This window comes from Apodemus sylvaticus, chromosome 4, assembly GCF_947179515.1.
Source record: "Apodemus sylvaticus chromosome 4, mApoSyl1.1, whole genome shotgun sequence".
Taxonomy (NCBI): domain Eukaryota; kingdom Metazoa; phylum Chordata; class Mammalia; order Rodentia; family Muridae; genus Apodemus; species Apodemus sylvaticus.
Genome location: NC_067475.1, coordinates 108,459,742 through 108,480,823, shown reverse-complemented (window position 1 = coordinate 108,480,823; position 21,082 = coordinate 108,459,742). Strand labels below are relative to the sequence as shown.

General features: G+C 35.6%; 1 protein-coding gene across 1 annotated transcript; it reads left to right on the top strand.

The window, feature by feature from the left end:
* Positions 1 to 2,851: 2,851 nt before the first annotated feature.
* On the top strand, positions 2,852 to 19,852 carry LOC127683685 (arylacetamide deacetylase-like 2). The gene is made up of 5 exons (XM_052180963.1): positions 2,852 to 2,989; positions 9,445 to 9,667; positions 10,848 to 10,917; positions 12,785 to 12,963; positions 19,611 to 19,852. The coding sequence occupies exons 1-5, from the start codon at positions 2,852 to 2,854 to the stop codon at positions 19,850 to 19,852; spliced, it is 852 nt and encodes a 283-aa protein (XP_052036923.1).
* The last annotated feature ends 1,230 nt before the right edge of the window (positions 19,853 to 21,082 follow it).

Below are 21,082 nucleotides of genomic sequence, written 5' to 3'. Positions count from 1 at the left end.
GTAGCCTAACTTGTCAGTGTTGTCCGTGCTATGCTAGTTTTAGAGTTATTAATGATTGAAAGTTCATGAAAGCATGGATTTTTTCCTCCATGGTTTAAAAGAGTAATTGGAAATCAGAATGTATTAAGGGGAGGTACCAGACATGAGCTGGCTCCCCAGCTCTCTTTGGCGTTGTATTGATCGGAACTGTATGCCTCCTGACAGCCAGGTGTCTCCTTCACTGTGGTTATCGAGTGCATGCCATCCATCAGAAACAGAATAAACATTCCTACAAGTGAACAGAATTTTTGGCGCCCTCAGCCAATTCTATTGACAATCAGAATTCTGCAATTTGAACCTGGCCTTAAAGGGTTCAATCCCCACCAACCCATCATTCTGCTTTTGCCCAGGATCAGTTGAAGTCAGAAATTTATGGAAGTAAAAACCAACTGCTAGAAGTGGGTAACTAGGGGGCACATATCTAAATACTGTTCTAGGATCTTATTGTTTTCTATATTATAGAACTGAGGCATCATGGTAAGGAATTTTAGAGCATTGCGACGTTCATTCTCTATGTATCTCTATCTCTCCCTGTATCTCTCTTTAGATTTTTTTTAATGTTGGGAATGGTGTGATGCTGTAGCTTTGGCTGTACTGTATGTTTGCTTTGAACCTGTGATTCTTCCATTTGACCTTCCTCCCGCAGGGATTATAATCATCCCAACAATGCCTAGCCGTACTTTGCTTTCTTTCTGTCCTTGGACTAAGATCAATTCTACTTTTAGAGGATTCTTATTCTCTGTGCCAAGTGATCTCTTTATTTCTATTTGTTTTCTGTTCTGTTTGTGAGAATCACACACGCACACACACACACACACACACACACACACACACACACACCCCAGATCAATGAACTTCAGAAATATCTGTTTCATGATTTTTTTGTCTTTAATATATGCTTTGCTGGTCCTTGTGTCAGTGGAGATGAACACTACTGGCCTGCCTCGGATGTCTTCACGCTCATTTGTTTTTATGGAGCCTGCATACAAAATACCCAATTTTGTGACTTCTTAACACTTTACTGTTACTAAAACTTTTGAGCCTTTAACAACAGAAAGTTAAGTTGTTTTTACTTTTTTCCTGCTTCCAGTTGATACATTCTGTTTTGATAAGTAGGGAAGAATAGGGCTTGCCATGCTGGACATGAGGAAGCGGAAGAGGGTCATAAAATCCTATGTAACTTCTCTGCAGTTCAGAAGTAAGAAGAACGTGCAAGAGAGCCATCTAATAATTCATAACTGAGTTCTCTTTCCATTGTGTTCATGTGGGATTGTTTCCTCTCCTTCTTTTCAGTCTCTGTCTTCTGTTTCTAAAATCATTTCTTTTATTATTTGAGATTATAACTCCCTCATGTCTTATCTTCTTTGATTCCCTCCAAACACTCCAGTTTTTTGCTGTTCTTATAAAGTTCATGGACTTTTAATTAATTAATTGTTGTTGCATACATATGTGTATGTGTATATACATATATAGTCTTACCTGTATAAGTATAACCTTCTCAACATCTTATATCTACCCAGCCTGCGGGGATTTTCAACAGGGGACCCTAGGAGACAAAGACAGAGAAACAGAGACAGGAGACACAAAGAAGGCCAAGACCAACTTTGTTCAAGGCCCCCAAAACTGTATTTTCTCGGGGAACTTATACAGGCAGGGAAGAAGGCAAATGGGATTTTCAACATAGCCCAGGCATTTTGCCAAGGTGCATCTCTGGCAACTGTAAGATGTTTTCTTCTTCTGGAAGGGCACAGTGATCATTGACCACATGATCTCTCCAAGGTCTGTAGCTGAGGAGAAGTCAAAATCTAAGTCTATCTTTAAAATGAACTCTAAACATAAAGTAAGGTCAGTTTGGCTCCTGGCACTATCCATGATTCCAGGTAGTTCTATTATTTTAAATGCTTTTGAAGAGTGATTTTTTTTCTGATATATTTTTTTTGTTCTGGTAGATATTAATGCAGGGTTGGTAAACATTATAGCAAGTAAGAACATGGAACAATTACGCCAGTAATAGCTTATGCCTCAAATTTCTTGAAAAACTTGCAGTGGACTTAAATAAGGAAACTATTCTATTATAATATTGGTAGAAAAGGCCTTAGAACAAATAAATTGAGCAAGGTTGCTTCATAAAAGGAATGGACATATTTCAGGTTTAATCTAGTACTTAACATTTTTCGCTTAACACAAGACATGACAGACACAATGTTGTAATCGATACTTGCTTAATGAATACATATTATTTTTGTGATAATGCAAGTAGCTATATGAATTTTCTAAATTTAATTTCATATATGATATTTTAATACTGCCTAATCGCCATCAGGTGAATTAAATGTGTAATTTTGAAAAGCATTTAGTTCCCTGTCCTATAGTTGATTGCTCACCTCACAGTATATTTTGTTGTGCTTTAAACTTCATGTTGATTCAATGTTATCCCCATTTTTTAAACTTCTTGTCAATACTTTTCATAAAATGGCACCAAAAATGGACTTTTACCTTTCTGGTGCTATTCCCAGAGTCCCACTAAGATGAGTTTCACTCATGTTAAAGAAGAATTTGCTACTCTGTAATATTTTTGTTCTTAATACAAACAATCAATAGATACTTCATGATACACTCTTTCCACAAGAAAGCACAATTACATAACTTGTTGTAATAGTAAACTGATCTTTGTACTTAATCTTTACTAGGTATTGCTATATTGTCATTTGACCTGGACAGATTTGTCTTCTACCTTTGTCTTACTTCTTAGCAATTTATATGTGAGATGGCATTTGACTACTCACACAAAGAAGTCTGTAGAAGACTTATCATGCGGTACAAAACTCTGTGCTTTGGATCCATTTTTATCTTCCTTGCTTATCATAGTTATGTAGCCATACCAGAAAACATTGAAGAACCGTGGAAAGTGAGAATCATAGATGCTGGCATGAAAATATCATCACTTATGGTAATATGTTTTCCTGAGAAATTGGGAAGCTTTGTTATAAATGAATATGAAATTTTCTTTCATTAGTATTTTGAAAGATACCTTGCTTTTTTAGAGCTATATATACAAATTATTATAATTCATGTGCTTAACATTTGAATTAATCATTAACACACTTTATGGTCTATTGAAGGACTCATGGTGTTTTTAAGATACTATTTCTAAAGTTAATAATGTATTGACCACACAAAAGAACTAGTATTCCTAAAAGAATTTTTGCGTAGTTGTTCAGATGTTTAAATATATTTGATGCTTTTTCAGAAAACCTAGGCTTACATATTTCTTTAAATTCATGTGTATAAACCATTCATATTATAAAAGATTTTATATATTAAACCTTTCATTATTTTAGTATCTTTTCCCCTTTTTTAGGTAATTCCTATGCTTCCTATATTCAAAAACTATTCTTGTGCCAAATAATTGATCAGTTTTAACTGTGTTAATAATAAACTCAATAGTAATGATAATTTCATTACAATTTTATACATGTGTTATATTGATATTAAATAAATTATATTGTAATAATAAGAAAAATGTTATGATAGTACCATTTATTTCTATCTTTTCATATCATTTAACAATTATTTGTATAATAACTATAGATCTGTCTGTTCTATATGCTTTTGAATTTGTGTGTTGTAATGTCTGTAAAATCCACGAGAAAGCTACCCTGTGTACTCATGAGAAGAGCACATTTTTTATGAGCAGAAAGTATGCTATATGGCACATACTCCCTGACATGCCTCAGTGACTCACATATCTCAGAGGCTACATTTTGGCATCTTCTGCTGCTGTTTTCTGCCTTTAGGTCTATGTTGCTGTGATTAAGACTTTGTGACAGTGCCTGAATATGAACTCAATAATATATCTCATTCTCTTTTACCAAAATATACTTCTGTCAGGAAGCTTTTGACAATAGAAATGTTTGGGAAGTAGATGAGATAAAACAATGAATGATCAGAGAAGATGCATCAGTGTATAGTAGATGAGGAAGACATGGCTAGTGTACTACCGAAGGATAGTGACCGTCCCATGCTGGACAACTGCCCTATTCTAATTCTGATTTCTGTTACAATATACCCTGGCAAAAGCAGCTTAGCTTAGAGAGTGTTTATTTTAGTTCACAACATAGAATACAGTCCATTATACTAGGAAGATTAAGTTTGGGATCTTGATGTATAATCAAGTGCAGAGAGAAACGAAAGTATCCATGTGTATATGTTTTATATGTTTAGCTAGATATCCAGGCACAAACTTGGGAATGGGGCCACCTTCAATACAGGGCTATATATTGCTATATCAGTTAATATAATTGAACAATTCCCCATACATCTGTTCACAAGTTGACATGATCAAGACAGTCCTTTAATGAGAGATTCTCCTAAGGTGATTCTAGGTTGTATGACATTGACAGTTGAACTAATCATTGAAACAGCTAATACAGTTACTTCTGAGTCCAATGCTGGTTGAGTTATCCTGGTTCGGGTTTCTTAATGCCTCACATTATTGACTTGGACAAAATAGGAAATGAGGGGCAACAAGTTACATTTTATAGAAGACTTGCTACATCATCATTATTGAGTTCATACATTACTAGATTACAAAGTATCCTAATACTTATATCCTCTCACTATAAATGTATTCTGTGACTTTCGTGTACTCAAATGCAAAATACAAACATGAAACATGTAACTGTACATTGATTTCCTTTCACATGGATACATAGGAACAAATTATGAGTTATTGAAATGATCATTCCAGTTATTGACAAGCTTCCATTGGGAGTTCAATTGATAAGCATTTTGCTTATTAATTTTTCAGCCAGTATGGTTCTCTTTTAGTCATTATTTATGACTCATGTCAGGTGTGACATGAGTGTGGACATAGCTACATGACACACAGTTTAAGCTGCAAGAGTACCATCAACCTGAATAATGTGTCTCTGGTTTTCTAGTATACAGATGGCATTTCTCTTTTTGTAAGCTTATATGTTTTTTACCTTTTTCTATACCCTATTTTTCTTTAAATAAAATTTTGGTAATTTTTTCTGGGAAAGAGGTTGAGGGCATTACTAGAGAAGAAAATTACTTTGATACCTATTTAAACAAACTGTTCTGGCCCTGGCCATTCATGCAGCCAACCCAGAGCATAACAGGACAAGGAGTCTGGATGTGGAGGCTGACAGCCATGAATGTTCACTGGGAAATTTTAGCCAACTCATGGTTATGACTAAGTTGTACAAAGAAATATCTGAAACAGGAAATGTTTTTGAGAAACATAAAGCTTTAGTAGTTAAGAGAATTGAAGGCCCAAAGGAGAAGGAACACTGGGCCTGGGTTACTAAGCACAGAAAAAATATGAGGGACAGGAGAGAGTGGAAATATCTGGGTATACTTGATTACTGAGAAATGATTAGAGCCTCCATGATCTCTACCAATAGCAAGTTTGATAAAGAAATATTGGGGGAATTTGGAAGATGTATGTATAATAAAAGTTGTAAAGGGTGTGTAGAAGAGTTTGGACCCCATGAGGAGCTGTTGGATTAGTGAACTGACCTTTCTGGAAATATTGGTGCATCCTAATTTGACCCCTAGGCATTGTCTTCCTGAGGAAATTAGGGTACAAGTTCTACAAGATAGAATTTGGGCCTGTGAAGGATCCCTAGGGGAAGCTGCAACAGGAATTAATATTGTATATGGAAAAGAGTTTAAGAAGTGTTGCACATATTTGGATAAGTTTAATAAAGATAATCTGCAAATTAAGATATGCTAAAATATTTTAAATAAGTAAATATTTAATTTTTTAAAAAAACACAGGTTGAAAATTACAGAAATTAAAATATCAAAAATGCTCTAAAATCAGGATTGCAAAGGATCAGCTTTAATTGATTGTGGCAGGAAATGTTACTAAGCATCTATAAAGAATATAATTGAGTCTTACAAATATACGTGCTCTCCTTTTTTCTTTTTTATTAGATATTTTATTTACACTTCAAATGTTATCCATTTCTAAACCTCCTATCCCTTTCCCCTCCCCCTGCTCACTCACCCTCCCACTCCCCCTTCTCTGTACTGGCATTCTCTTACACTGAGGCATCGAGCCTTCACAGGTCCAAGGGTCTTTCCTCTCATTGATGTCCAACTAGGCCATCCTCTGCTACAAACATGGCAGGAGCCATGGGTCCCTCCATGTGTACTCTTTGGTTGGTGGTTTAGTCCCTGAGAGCTATGGGGGTACTGGTTGGTTCATGTTGTTGTTCCTCCTATGGGGCTGGAAACCCTTTCAGCTCCTTTGGTCCATTCTCTAGCTCCTCCATTGGGGACTCTGTACATAGTTAATTGATGGTGGTCAGCATTCACTTCTGTATTTGTCAGGCACTGGCAAAGCCTCTCAGGAGGCAGCTATACCAGGCTCCTGTCAGCAAGCACTTATTGTCATCCACAATAGTGTCTTTGCTTGGTAACGGCATATGGGACGGATCATCAGATGGGGCGGTCTCTGGATGGCCTTTCCTTCAGTTTCTGCTCCACACTTTGTCTCTGTATCTCCCTTGGGTATTTCAATCTCCATTCTAAGAAGGAATGACCTATCCACACTTTGGTCTTCCATCTTCTTGAGCTTCCTTTAGTTTGTAATTGTATTTTGGGTATTCGGAGCTTCTGAGCTAATATCTACTTATAAGTGAGTGCATACCATGTGTCTTCTTTTGTGATTGGGTTAATCCACTCAGTACAATATTTTCTAGTTCTAACCATTTGCCTAAGAATTTTATGAATTCATAGTTTTTAATAGCAGAGTAATACTCCATTGTGTAAATTTACCACATGTTCTGTATCCATTCCTCTGTTGATGGACATCTGGGCTCTTTCTAGGTTCTGACTATTATAAATAAGGCTGCTATGAACATAGTGGAGCATATGACCTTATTACATGTTGGAGAAACTTCAGGGTATGTTCCCAGGAATGGTATAGCTGGGTCTTTAGGAAGTGCTATTTACAATTTTCTGAGGAACCTTCAGACTAATTTCCAGAGTGGTTGTACCAGCTTGCAATCCTACCAGCAATGGAGGAGTGTTCCACTTTCTCCACATCCTCGAGAGCATCTGCTGTCCCCTGAGTTTTTGATCTAAGCCATTCTGACTGGTGTGAAGTGGAATCTCAGGGCTGTTTTGATTTGCATTTACCTAATGACTAAGGATGTTGAACATTCTTTAGGTGCTTCTTATCCATTCAGTATTCCTCAGTTGAGAATTTTTTGTTTAGCTCAGTACCCCATTTTAATAGGGTTATTTGTTTCTACTGAGTCTAACTTTTTGAGTTCTTTGTGTACATTGGATAGTAGCCCTCTCTTGGATGTAGGATTGGTAAAGATCTTTTCCCAATCTGTTTGTTGTTGTTTTGTCCTATTGACAGTATCCTTTGCCTTACAGAAGCCTTGAAATTTTATGAGGTCCAATTTGTCAATTCTCCTGACATGTTTATCACTTTTCTGTTTTCATGCTAATGATGTTACAGCAAGTTTATGCCCAGATGACCTTAATATAGATACGTATCTTCACTAAGGTTATCAAAACAAGAATTATTGATCTCTCTACTCTGAGATAATTACACTGATGCATGCTTTCAAAATATTCTAGTAACAAACCAAATTATAATTACTTTAGTTGAACTAACATTTACATGTTTGAAAACAGTTAAAAATACTAAAGAGTGATTTACATCAGCTATAGAAATAAAAAGAGACTTATTTAAGGAAAAGAAAAGAAAATTCTTGGTAGCTTAAAAGTGGAAACTTAGACTGTTAGTAATATAGTAACTAAGTGATTACATTCAACACTGAAATAAATTGAAGGCCAGGGAGATACCTGGTGCTAAAACACTTGCTGCACATGAAGGCAAACATGAATTTGGATCTCTAGTACCCACATAAAACTAAACACAGTAAGGTTCATTTGTGATCCTGCAGCTCCCACAGTGGTATGAGAAGATAGGATAGGAAAATCTATGGAAGCTCTTGAACTCGCAGGATGGGCAAATACAGTGGCAAAAAAAGGAAAGAGAAAGAAAGAAAAAAAAAAGAAATGCAGACCCTAACTCACACAATATGGAAATTGAGAAACAACATCTGAATATATTCTCTGGCTTCATAGACACATGGTATATACATGCCTGTACACACACACACACACACACACACACACACACACACACACACACACAAGTTAAATTTTAAAAGTTATAAATAAATTTATTATACAACAAATTAAATTGTGGAAATAGGCATTCAAAGAAAGAAAGCATAAAATGCTATCCTCAGATAGTATTTTTGATAAAACCATTAAGAAGAACATAGCATGATAATAATTACAGTACCAAAAATTTGGGGTATCAGATGAGATTACTTTTGTTTCCAAATATTAGATGCTTGAGATTTCTTTTTTTAAGCTTGATAGTTCATACATTCATGGGATATGTTCTTTATTCTGGTGAAATTGTTCTCAAAATTTTCTCTTTTTACTTTTATGTCTTCTTTCTTGGCAAGACACAATTAGCTTAATTAGTTTCTTGCCTTAGCATGAAAGAAGATTATGTATCTGGACAAGGGTAACTACATCATAGAAGAAAGCGACCTTCCCCTAACAGGCATTAACTGCCAGTATTTCTATGAGGTTGGGTTGGGACTTCATGAACAATTCCCATATCTATCATGAAATGTTGATTGGCTCCATTTTATGAAAGTGTTAGCAGATGAAATTATTGAGGTTTTGTAGTGTAAATGATAGTACATGTCATAGGACATGTAAGAAGTCTCATTTTTAAGAGTCCAACAATATTTTCATGTTTCTGTAAAGTAAGAATGATACTTATTTTTCCCAGACCCCTTTTCCCTCATTCCTTGCTCCACATCATGCCCTTTTACAAAATACTTTCTATAACTCAAGTAGTCCAGTTAGTGCTGCATATATGTTTATAGATATAGAGCCATGTATTGGAGCCAGGGCAACTTATCAAGGGGCATATCCCTCAAGCTACCTGATTCTCCCATGCTCAGAGGCCATAAACTGCACATAGCTCCTGAGTTGGGTTAGGGTCTCTCAAATTACAACTACCAATCTATACTTACATATTGCTTTTTTTATGTGTGTGTCTAATGTAGGCAACCAAAGCATCAGTGAGTTTATTAGTACAACTGTCTTGCCATGTATTGAGGACACTACTTCAGCAGTCTTCCACTCCTGGGTTTCTATATCTTTCCTCACCATCTTCTGAGATCTCAATACAATCTGTGGCAAGGGCTTTTCTCTAAACACTACAGTATTATCCCCACCTCCTTATTTTTTCCCATTTCATCTCTGTGCATTTAGTATTACTAACATTAAAATATTAATGTTTGCGTTTGAATGTTGTTTTAATAGGCCACATTGTTGGAAAATATGGGTCTTATGAAATTTGAAGAGTTTTTTGCCATATTAATGGGATTTCAAGATACAAAGCCAGTTTCAGATGAAAACATTACAGTGATTGACACAGATTTCAGTGGCATTCCTGTTCGTCTGTATTTACCGAAAAGGAAGTCTGCAAAACAGAGACCAGCTGTGATTTACATTCATGGTGGTGCCTACATCTTGGGAAGTTTCAGTAAGTATAGTTTTTAAATGTAGGTTTCATTTGCTTGCAATGGAATTCTGTGCATTCTCATGACCTTGATCCACTTTGTCACTCAGTGATTTAGTTTTCCCCATAAACAGTTAATAAAAGTCATTATGCTTGTGTTTTACAGCATGAATATATTTTTATGCTCTTTACGTGAATTGTATTTTGCCAATAAATTTTGACATTGTTTTCTGTTAAGATTTTAATAAATTTATCCTTTCCTATTCCCACTGCTTTGTATAATCACTAGATACAAACTATAGTTAGTTTAAACAAGAAACTATACAAGCAAGAATATGTTGACTTATTTTAGCAACTAAAATTTTCACTTATATTCAGAAAAGTAACTTAAAGTTTATTTGTAAATGTATTAAATATGAATGACTTTATTTAAAAGTCTAAGCCCTGCATAAGGAAAAAGGCTTATTATTTTTTTACAATTACCCCATGAAGTTTATATAGTAAGTTAAAGTTCCACTATTAAAATTGCAAGAACTCTAAAAGATCTTTAAATATTAATTACATTACTATCTGATTTTATAGTCTAGTGATGATTATATTGTTTTCTGATTTCTAGATTTAAAGCCAGTTTAATGGATAAGAGAGTAGTTACTTCGGGAGAGTCAAGGCATACACTTTTTCCTCTCTCAGAAAAAAAATCAACAAAAGAATAATTTGTTACTGCAAAAGTTTTGGGATTATGATCGTCACCATTGCTCAGTGGTCACTGTTGGTGCAATATCACCTGGTGTAGTTTCTTTCCTTACTGCTCAGGCACATAACTTCTGATAAAACTGGCCCCAGACGAGAACAGAGCATGATGCTTGTAGGCTCTGCTCTGCAGCAAGGGTCATATGAGTAAGCAACACAAAGAACCCAGCGGAAATTTCCTGAGAGAACACAGCAGGTCACCAGAACTCCGGTTGCTTATTTCATTGTGACCAAGCTGATTTCATCTTCTGGCCCAGCTCAGGAGTAATTTAGTAGGCAGGAGATACAAAGGTTTTGTTACTCCGATTTTCCTATATGAGGTGACAGAAGTGTAGATTGACAGGCTTCTATCAAGTAACTAGAATTCAAATAAGTCATGATTCATAGATGTGTCTGGGTTTTCATTGCTTGGCTTTTATGCAGCTCTGCTCTATACTTATTTCTTCTATTCCAGAGATGCTGCCTTATGATTCCGTGAACCGATGGACAACCAACAAACTTGACGCTGTTGTTATGGCTCCAGAGTAAGAGACCTGGTGATTTTTATTTTTGTGGCCTTTGCTCTCCCAGGATAAACTTGGTTTATAGTCAAAGTCTCACAGTCCTCAATGGTGGCTGGGTTCCTGCTAGGGAATTTTGGTTTACAATTTTTTTTCTTGGTACTATAATGTCAGTGAGTCCTCAACAAGGCACTATTTTGCTTTCGTCTCTGCCATGGCAGACACCTGTGAGATACAGAGAAGTAAGCATCTTTGTCCATAAAGCAGTGATAGCTCCAAGAACATAAAGCCTACACAGGTAATATTCCTGCAGTGTATTCCCATAATATCTGAGGTGTGTTGGGATTTATTTGACATAATAACAAAAACATGTATGTTAGAATTATTCCTGGGTCCAGTAATATTAGAACCAATGCTGGAACCATTCAAATACATCAAGAATCTTTTTAATGATAACTCTTAATATTTTATAACTTTTGCTGCTCAAATGTGCAACAATACACTAGAAAGTTGAATATATACCTGCTACTTTATGACCTACTTGGTGGATTCTGTACTTCTTAAATCCCCTCATGAGATTGGAAAAAAAAGTTTTTACTTTCCAATATTATGGTACAGAAATTATTTTACAAAGCTTTAGACCTTTGCAGAAACAGTATATAGAATTTTGACTGACAGTGTTATAGAGTCAAGTAGCGAATACTAGAAAGTTTAATACTGTCCTGTTCACAGCTATCCCTTCAAAGCAAATGGAATTACTTATGCCTGAGAAATTTCAAAACAGTAATGATAGTTTTCTTTCCTCATTATAGCTTAGCCAATATTTCCACATTACAATTTAAAGAAGTTTTAAAAAATATTATTTATTTCATGTATATAAGTATACTGTGGCTTTCTTCAGGCACACCAGAAGAGGGCATCAAATCTCATTACAGATGGTTGTGAGATACTATGTGGTTGCTGGAACTTGAACTCAGGACCTCTGGAAGAGCAGTCAGTGCTCTTAACTGCTTAGCCATCTCTCCAGCCCCCCAAGTTTTTTTTTTAAACAGAGTACATTAAGGTATATCTATCTAGTCTAAGCATTCTATGGTTTTTTAGTTGATTTTTAAAATTACTGTAAAATATAATATTTTAATGTTGCTTAGTTGATATTAAGCTATTTAAAACACTTAGACACATCTCAAAATTTAAAACTTCACAAGGACTTTCTGAATATTAATGTTCGTTACAGAACTGTGAAGAATTGTAGAAATCAATGGATATTTTAGTGTTTAAAACAGAGTTAAGTGAGACAGCTCAATTGAGTTTCTATAACAGAACACAGTGAGATGTGTCCAAGAAGGGGGAAAGTAAAATCATGATACTATTTTGTTTTAAGACTTACAGTATTTTAGTGATATGCTTTACATGTTCATATATCAAACATAATTTTAATTCAAATCCTTGTTTTGTTACATGAAATTCTACCATTCTATGGAATTTTGGTCTAAATAAATTTCTAATTAAAGACAACCACCAATGCTTTTCTATAAGTTTTTTTTTCAAATTTTAATTTCCACGAATTATCTAATCAATGATTATGAATTGCTTTTGAATCACTGACTCTACTGAGGGCCTGGTGAAGCTTACAAATTTTCTGAGGTCAAAGATGTATCCTGTCTCACTCTTCTCACAATGGAAACAATGCCCCAGAACCTTTAAACCAAACTCTACTTCTTGTATTCAAATTGAAAATTTTAGTAAGCCCAAGTTTAGTTGATGGAATTAAATATTCAAAATGGGTTAATTTAAAAGAATCTGGGAAAATTGAGAGATAATCGAAAACATAAACTTAATCATAATTTCTCCACTGGTTTTGTTTGTTTGTATGCTTGATTTACCTTTAAAGCTACAGACTTGCTCCTCAGCATCTATTCCCAGCGGCCCTCGAAGATTGTATTTTTGTCGTCAAGTTATTTCTCCAGGATAAAGTTCTTGCAAAATATGGAGTGGATCCCACTCGCATCTGTATTTCAGGAGACAGTTCTGGGGGCACCTTGGCAGCAACAGTGACTCAACTGGTATGTTGTATGTATAATATATGATAGAAACCAGCACAGTTTAGTCCTAAAACAAATGAAATCTTTTGAATGTTGTGATTCCATGATGCATGATGTTTGGAATGTAATCTATATGATGTAAAATAATCCAGTAAATTTATTCTTTTTGCATGACTTTAGCTTTAGTTTTGGCTTTAAGTAAGTAATATTAAATAGGGATTTAATTCTTCTTCTCTCTCTCTTTCATCTATCTCTATCTATCGGTCTGTCTATCTGTCTCTGTCTCTGTCTGTCTCTGTCTCTGTCTCTCTCTCTCTCTCTGTGTGTGTGTGTGTGTGTGTGTGTGTTTCTGTCTGTGTGTACTGAACATTGAATCCAATGTCCAATGTTTTGTGCTTGCTAGACAATGGTCTACCATGGACCTAAGTAATTACCTCCTTTTAAACTCTTCTCAAGTTGGCCTGTCTTGTCATACAAAGTTTAAAATATACCAAGGACTATGAACTACCATTGAATATAAGAGTTACTGTTAAATCTTTTAACAATAAATTGTAAAATCCCCTTTAATGTTGGTATCAGTGTACTTGATGTGTATTAATTGCTTTCTTTTCTCTGTGACTAGAAAAGATGACAAGAAGCAGCTAAAGGAGAAATGAGTTATGGGCTTATGGTATGACAAAGTACATCATAGTAGAAAATCCATGGTAGTGGGAGTGGGTTTATGTCTGGATGGAGCAGGAGGGTGGAGCTGATTGCTTATATTTCTCCAGGACACACAGAAGGAATCATGAAGCACAGGACATGAGGAAATGGTGCCCAGTGACTTGTTCCTCCTGGCTCGCTCAGATTGCTTTTTATACTTTGCATGATGGAACCTCCGATAATCGGCTGGGGATATCAATCACTTGTATGGAATATACTGCATAGTCTTACACATAGGACAGCTTAAGAGAGATTTTCTTTTTGTTTCCTCCTCTCAAATAAATCTAGATTTTTTTCATGTTTTCAAACAAAATAAAATAAAACCAGTCAGGATAATTGAGTTCTTGTCACCTTGACACACAAACACATCATTATTCAACTCTAGCCTTTCCTCTCTAATATATTCCTAATATCTTACATTAATATTACTATTCCTGCTGCTTCAGGAACTCAAGCTGTATTGTGAGGGTCTTGAGCGAAGTAGAGATGGGGTGGGTGAGTCTACGAAACTGGAAGAGAGAGAGTCATCCGAGCAAATCACAATGCCTTTCAGCATCCTGAAGGGCCCTGAACAGACATTATAAAATGTCAATTTATGCTTATGCTATATATAGTGACCTTTAAAGGTATGTGTGTGTGTGTTTATGTGTGTGTGTGAAATCACTATATGTGTTTATACATGTGTTTGCATGTATATTTCTATGTGCATGTGGAAGCCCAAGATCAATGTTAGAACGTTGCATCTACCTTATTTATTGAGGAAGTATCTTTCAATCAAACTCTGATCTCACTGATTTGTCTGTTCTTGCTAGCCACCTTGATTTAATGATGCCAGTTCTGCTTTCCCAGGCTGCAATTGCACACTACAGGCTAACATGTCTGATAAATGGGTTCTGAAGAACCAATTCTGGTTTTAATGCTTTGTGAGACAAGAACTTTAATGGATAATACATGTTTCCCAACCCCATAATGGCCATTTAAATACCAATGAAAGTATGTTATCTTACATGCAGACTTACTGGTGTCACTTGTCTTGTGCTTAGATATGTATATACTTAGCAGAGGAGTGGAAGTGGGCACAGCTTATGCCACTATTACAACTATTACACTGTTACTATTACATGACAGATATGCATGTTCCATCAACATCTATAGTTTCAGCTTACTGCAAAGTAACAGAGGATTGGTTGTAAAAGCACTATGGCTCACCCATTTTCTCACGATCTTTAGTTTCCCTGTAAGTGGCTAAGATGGGAAGTTACATATGGAAGAAAGGCTTTGAAGGAGTTCATTTGTTGCTACTTTTTCATTGGAAGCAAGTTCTTATTTCAGGAGAAACTGAGGCTGTTACATCTTCAGGATCTTCAGTTTTTTAGCATTTCATGTTCAGATCTGGAACACTGGGTGAGAATTCTGGTAAATTTAAAAGGGCCAGTGAATAAAGCAAAGTCTGAGATGGATAGAATTAAATATACTATTGAAATGAAATAGGTATTGTGGGATTTACATACCAACATGGGTGAAGCACACATGTCAGCTCCTATGCTCATTTATATGATCCACTGTTCTAATGAGTCCAATTGCATTTTAAATAATTTTAAATTATAGATGCTGAGCTTTGAAACAAGCATGAGGTCCTTCTGGATGCAGGACTTTTGACAAGCCCTTAGCTGCTCTTTCACACTTGATAATCTCTAATATACCACCAATAAAAACTGTTATTACACTATTCTAAACCATGCTATTGAAAACCAATATAAAATGTTAGAGATTACATTTGCAAAACGAGGTCATGTATTTGAAACAGATCAATGAGGCAGGTAAGAGATGGTTTAAAAGAAGGGAAGGAAGAAAAAATAGTATAATTATATTATAAACTCAAAAATAAAGAAGTAAACGACATGTATCACTTCCCTGAGAAAGAGTATTACATTTTTTCCCATTAATCCTCTAGCTTACTAGGTTCACATGTTTTAATTGTAATTTTTTGTGAAATGTCAGACCGAGGAGTCATTTTGTTGAATGTGACATCATTTTTGTATCCTGAATTAAGCAGGATGTATTAATTAAACAATTTCAGCTTTGTCCACATAACAAGAGTAGAATTATGTTATCATATTTCCTTTCTCTTTTGACCTTTGCAAACTAGTTTGAGTCATTTTTAAAGGAATAATATACCCACCTTAATCATATCCTTTAAGTTATTTCGGATAAAGGGTGAGAAATGCATGTTGACACACGCTCATTTTTTCAATGATTCTGGATGATGTTTTCATAGGGCTTGATATGAGTGCATTTTTTCCTTCCCTGAAGGCTTGACTTTCTTCTGAGGGTTTGTGCAGCACTAAGATGAATGCACTTAACCACACTGCCTATATTAATTCCAAGACATACTTGTTAAGTAGCTGCTACCTGCTTTTAAATACTGTCTTTATGATTGCAATGATAACATCTGTTATTTTTTTAAGTATAAAATGCTCAAAATAGGATTAGTTGATTCATTTTTGAATTCAATATCTGGAGGGAACAGAAGTGTGCACTCAATCCCCTGTGGGAGTTATAGACAGTTGTGAGCTACCATGTGAGAGCTAGGAATGGAAATCAGGTCCTCTAGAAGAATAACCAGTGCTATTGACTGAGCCATTTCTCCAGCTCCAATACTTCATATGTTTTTAAGACATAGTATGACACATGGTCTTTAATGTAAGGTGGAAATTGAACATTGGTGCATTGGAATTGAGGCATGTTGCTCTGTGAATTTAGGAAGTGACTCTCTTGCTTAGGTGTTTGCATGTACAAACATACAGGTGCACACTTATGGGTAAAATTAAAAATGCACCAGAGCACCTGCAAAAATTGCTACCAGACTGATAACCCTGTGATTGTGGTCACTATAGGGTCATTACCATTGGGCATTTTAAACACCATGTAACTGAAAAAGATTAAATTTGACCCAAGTCTTTAAATAAGATAGGTAAGGATGTTGGAGTCTAGACTAGTAGACAGTATAAGGGAAGAAGTATGGCTATAAGGATTGAAGCATTTGTTAAAAATGATGTGTGCTGGGACTGAAATGCAAAGTCCTGCACCAATCCTGCCTACCAGAAGACCCTGTCCTTGCTGCTTCCATTCTATGCATTCTGCTTTGTCAGCCACACGGGGAGGAATAAGGGATTTCTATGCAACCATTGCTCCACCTGCTTCTTCGTTTCTTTGGGGTGTCTACTATAGTTTATAAAGGTGGCTTCATGAAAAGTCTAGAAATAATTCAAGAAGTGTGTCACACGTTGGTTATTATACATCTCTTCCTGAGCTGACCTTTCTAGCTGTCAGGAATGGAGTAGGCATCCAACTGCAGTGGTTTTCCTTCCAAGGTTCTGGTCAAGGGCAATGAGAGAGAGGGTTTCTGGGTTCATATAAAGCTGAACACCATACATTGACTCTGGGGTAAAAGCAACTACCTCTTCTGAAAGCATACATGTGACCTCACAAAATTCTGTGAGATATAAAAGACAGTAGTTGCACTAACATGTCTTCCATCTGGACCCCTTTTGATCAAATCAGATTCCATGATTTCTCAGGATTGTTAATGGATAAAATATTCATGGTCATTGCTCAGATTTCCATGGTGCTAATAAATCCAAACACTAAGTCTTCAATTACTGACCTTTTATGTGGAAAGGACCAGAGTTTCTGGAAGATTTGGCATGTGATATTCTGAAAGTATTTTAGCATACCAGAAACCACTGTTTCGGGGTTTCTCATAACAAAGGATGCTGGTTCTGTGGAGTACTTAGAGGTAAGGACAAATATCCCCGTATCTTAGAGCTTTAACACAAAAGACATTGAAGAAGTTAACTGTATGGCTCAGGAAAGAGTTAGAGATACCTGCAAATCCAGACACTCTCTACCTCAGCTCCTTCCATTATGCTAACCTATTGATTTGTTGGCATTTCTTGGTTTCTCTTGATGTAAATTTTGTGGAGATTAAAATACTGCTGAGAAAGTCATTATTCTCTTTGTTCTTAATGAGTAATAGATTTAATTTAATTATTTTTCTATTTTTGTGTGTGCATGTGTGTTTGCTCTTGCATGTACATATGTTGTACATATGTGTGTTTAAGCATGTGGCAGTCAGCTGTTCCCTCATTTTCCTTTCCGTCCTTTATTTTTTCATTCTGTGATCGACTCTTACTGTGTAGCATTTGTTGGCCTGTAACTTGATAGGTAAACCAGTTTGGCCTTGAAAATTGTATATGTATGTGTACATGTACGTGTATGTGTACGTGTACGTGTATGTGTATGTGTATACACACACACACACACACATATATATATATATATATATATATATATACAATTTTCAAGGCCAATTGTACATAGTGTGTGTGTGTGTGTGTGTTACATTTAACATAAGTAGTTTCCATTGATCCTGGAGCTCAGCAGGATCATCTATTAGATTAAATAGCCACTAAACTCAGATTTTCCTTTCTTTCTCTACCGTAGCTCTGGGGCAAGGCTCCCACTATAGCCAGGTCTGATTTCAGATCAAGCTCCTGAGGCTTATTCTGGCAAGGACATTACCAATTGAGCCATCTCCCCAGAATCAGGTTTCACTTAACTCATAAGTTTCTTGTATATCTCAATGAATCATGAAAAACTAAACTAAACTATAATCTTCCTGCTCCTCAAGTATCATCAGCAGGCAGGAGTTAACTCAACTGGGGACCATGTCAATTTATACATGAGAGAGCTATTGCTTGTCTTAGCCTCAGTTTTACTCATGTGCTGCTTATTCTCCAAATGATCTGGGATGCTGCATTTAATTTGGAAAAATTACTGGCCTAAAAACACTGGGAAGGATCAACAGTCTGACAACATTTTCCTTGGAAGAACATTCTTTCTTCATTTTCCTTATGAACTTGCTGGACTTTGTGTCTATTGTGTGTACATTTTGGAGTTTGTCAGATAATTTTCTTGGGCTGTGCTGTTGAGAGGACAACTAATCCTCTCATTTTATATAAATTAACTTCTTTGATGGGGGCCTGTCTTTGACCTAAACAGATCCTAATCTTCTCTGTGGAGGACTATAGAGACAGACATTTGTGGTTGTGGTAGTACAGGGTAAACTCCTGTGCTGACTAAGTGATGGCCCTGAGGGGCTCCTGAAGTGAGCAGGACTTGAAAATGAAAGGAAAGAGTCTCCTTATAGCTAAAAACTCAGGACACTTCCCATTTCTGGTGAAGACAGATTACACATAAAATGGGCAACTACTTCCTTCTGCCTTTCTGATTTTTGTAATGTAGTCTTTGTATTTTCTGTCATGTTATAATACTAATTAGCTAAAGGCCAGGCATATGATACTACTGTTTTCAACATTTAGCAACAAATGGTTATGTCCATTTGAATGGGTTTTTGACATGCTGTTTTATTATATTTATTGTTTCTGCTCCTTTAGCTACTATATGTCAAATATTGTTATAAGCAAGCTGGGCATCATGACATATGCCAATGTCTAGATCACTTGGAAGGAAGTATGTTCTATATAGATAAAAATAACTTATTACCAAAAACTAAAAAAATATTTTTACATAAGCCTTCTGTCAACTTTAAAGCGACTCTTCAGATCATATTCCCATTTGCTTGCTATGTGTAAATGAACATGAGTGAACAGGAGAAGGTGTACCACTTTCTAACTGAAGAATAGGGAATGGCATGTTAATGTTTCAAACAATGAGCAAAAATAAGAGTACTCATTAGACACTGTTTTTTTATTAATATTTTTATTTTCTATATTCTTTGTTTACGTTCCAAATGATTTCCCCTTTCCCGGATCCCCCCTCCCCATATGTCCCATAAACCTTCTTCTCTCCATCCCTTCTCCAATCACTTCCATCCTTTTTCTCTGTCCTTATATTCCCTTCCCATGCTAGATCAATCCTTTCTATTATTAAAACAAATGTGCCAATTAGTTAATGATTCCCAGTTACAGAAATTGCCATTAACTTATATCCTCACATGTGAACATGACATCCTAAGAGATGATGGACTTATTTATGTCACACGACTCACAAATGTTGGAGTTCCCATCACCCATGAGCACATAGAGGATGGAATTCATGGGGTCATATCATTTGCCACAGCACCATTTCATTTACAATTAGGTTTGAGATTAATAGATAAGTACATAATTTGGCTAAAAGAAAATCTATGATGGTACATGTAGCTAGTTGGTCATGTAGTTAGAAATGAAACCTAAAGGTTACACTTTAAAGTATTTTAAATTTAAAGAGCTTAACTATGACTTGAACTTTGAATAAACCTAATTTTAATTGGGTATGTTAGGACAATTACTTTGCTAATTTTCAATGCTGACAAAATCAGGATATTTGTTTCATTGTCATCTTTATTATCACTAAGATTTCTAATCTAGTAGTTCAGTACTAAAAATTGAGTGTAGTTATATTCAAAAGGTCATGACAGTTTCCAAGCAGAGATAATAATGGGATGATAAACAAGGAGACAGTGGTTAGGGAGAAACATAGCAGTAACATTTTTAATGGCGTACTCATTACACTATATTTCAGTCAAGGGTTTTAAGTGTGTATTATCTATACAAAAATTCAATTTCCTTAGGGCAAATTAGATTAGGTTTTGTTTTTTAATTCACTTTATATGAGGTCTATTTACTACTTAATACAAGATGTTCCTATGTATTAGAGAGCAATGCTGATATCTTCACTACAAACAATTTCAAAGCTTGCATATTTGAACTTTAGCTAAACTTTAGGAAGACAAAGCCTCCTAATAGGATATCTGGTATAAGTAGTCATTATTGGAATCATATATATGCAAGTAGCACTGAATCATATATACATATTCATAATGCACACACATGTATTGGGGTGGGTTTCAAGGAGGAAATCTTCAAAAGTATAATTATGAAATTATACTTTATTTTAATTTTTAAAAGGCCAAAACTTCATTCATTCTTAGACAGTGATTACTAATCCAATGATGATACCTAGCCAACTATCTGTGGGAGTCAGAATTATTTGCAGTATTATTTTCATATGTTGAAGTGAATCATTAGCCCACATAGAAACTGTATTTCTAACCTAAGAAGGTATCTGGGCTGATAATACCCAGGCTTACTCTCCCCTTTATTATGGTCCTCTCTGTCAGTACCAACAACTGCAAAAACAACTGCATTTCCACTGCGAGGAACTAAAATCACTGTCAAATTTCTGGTACTGCTGCTGACTCCTTATGGTTGTTTTCAGTTGATTTGTGCTTTTGCTTAAAGTTGAGAAGACTTTCAGAAATTAGGTATGTCTTATGATTTAGCTGATAAAGTAATCCTAATCTTCATTACTTTCAGTATTTTTTCTCTTACAGTTGGAACATCATTTCATTTTAATAACTATCACTGATCTCTCTGACT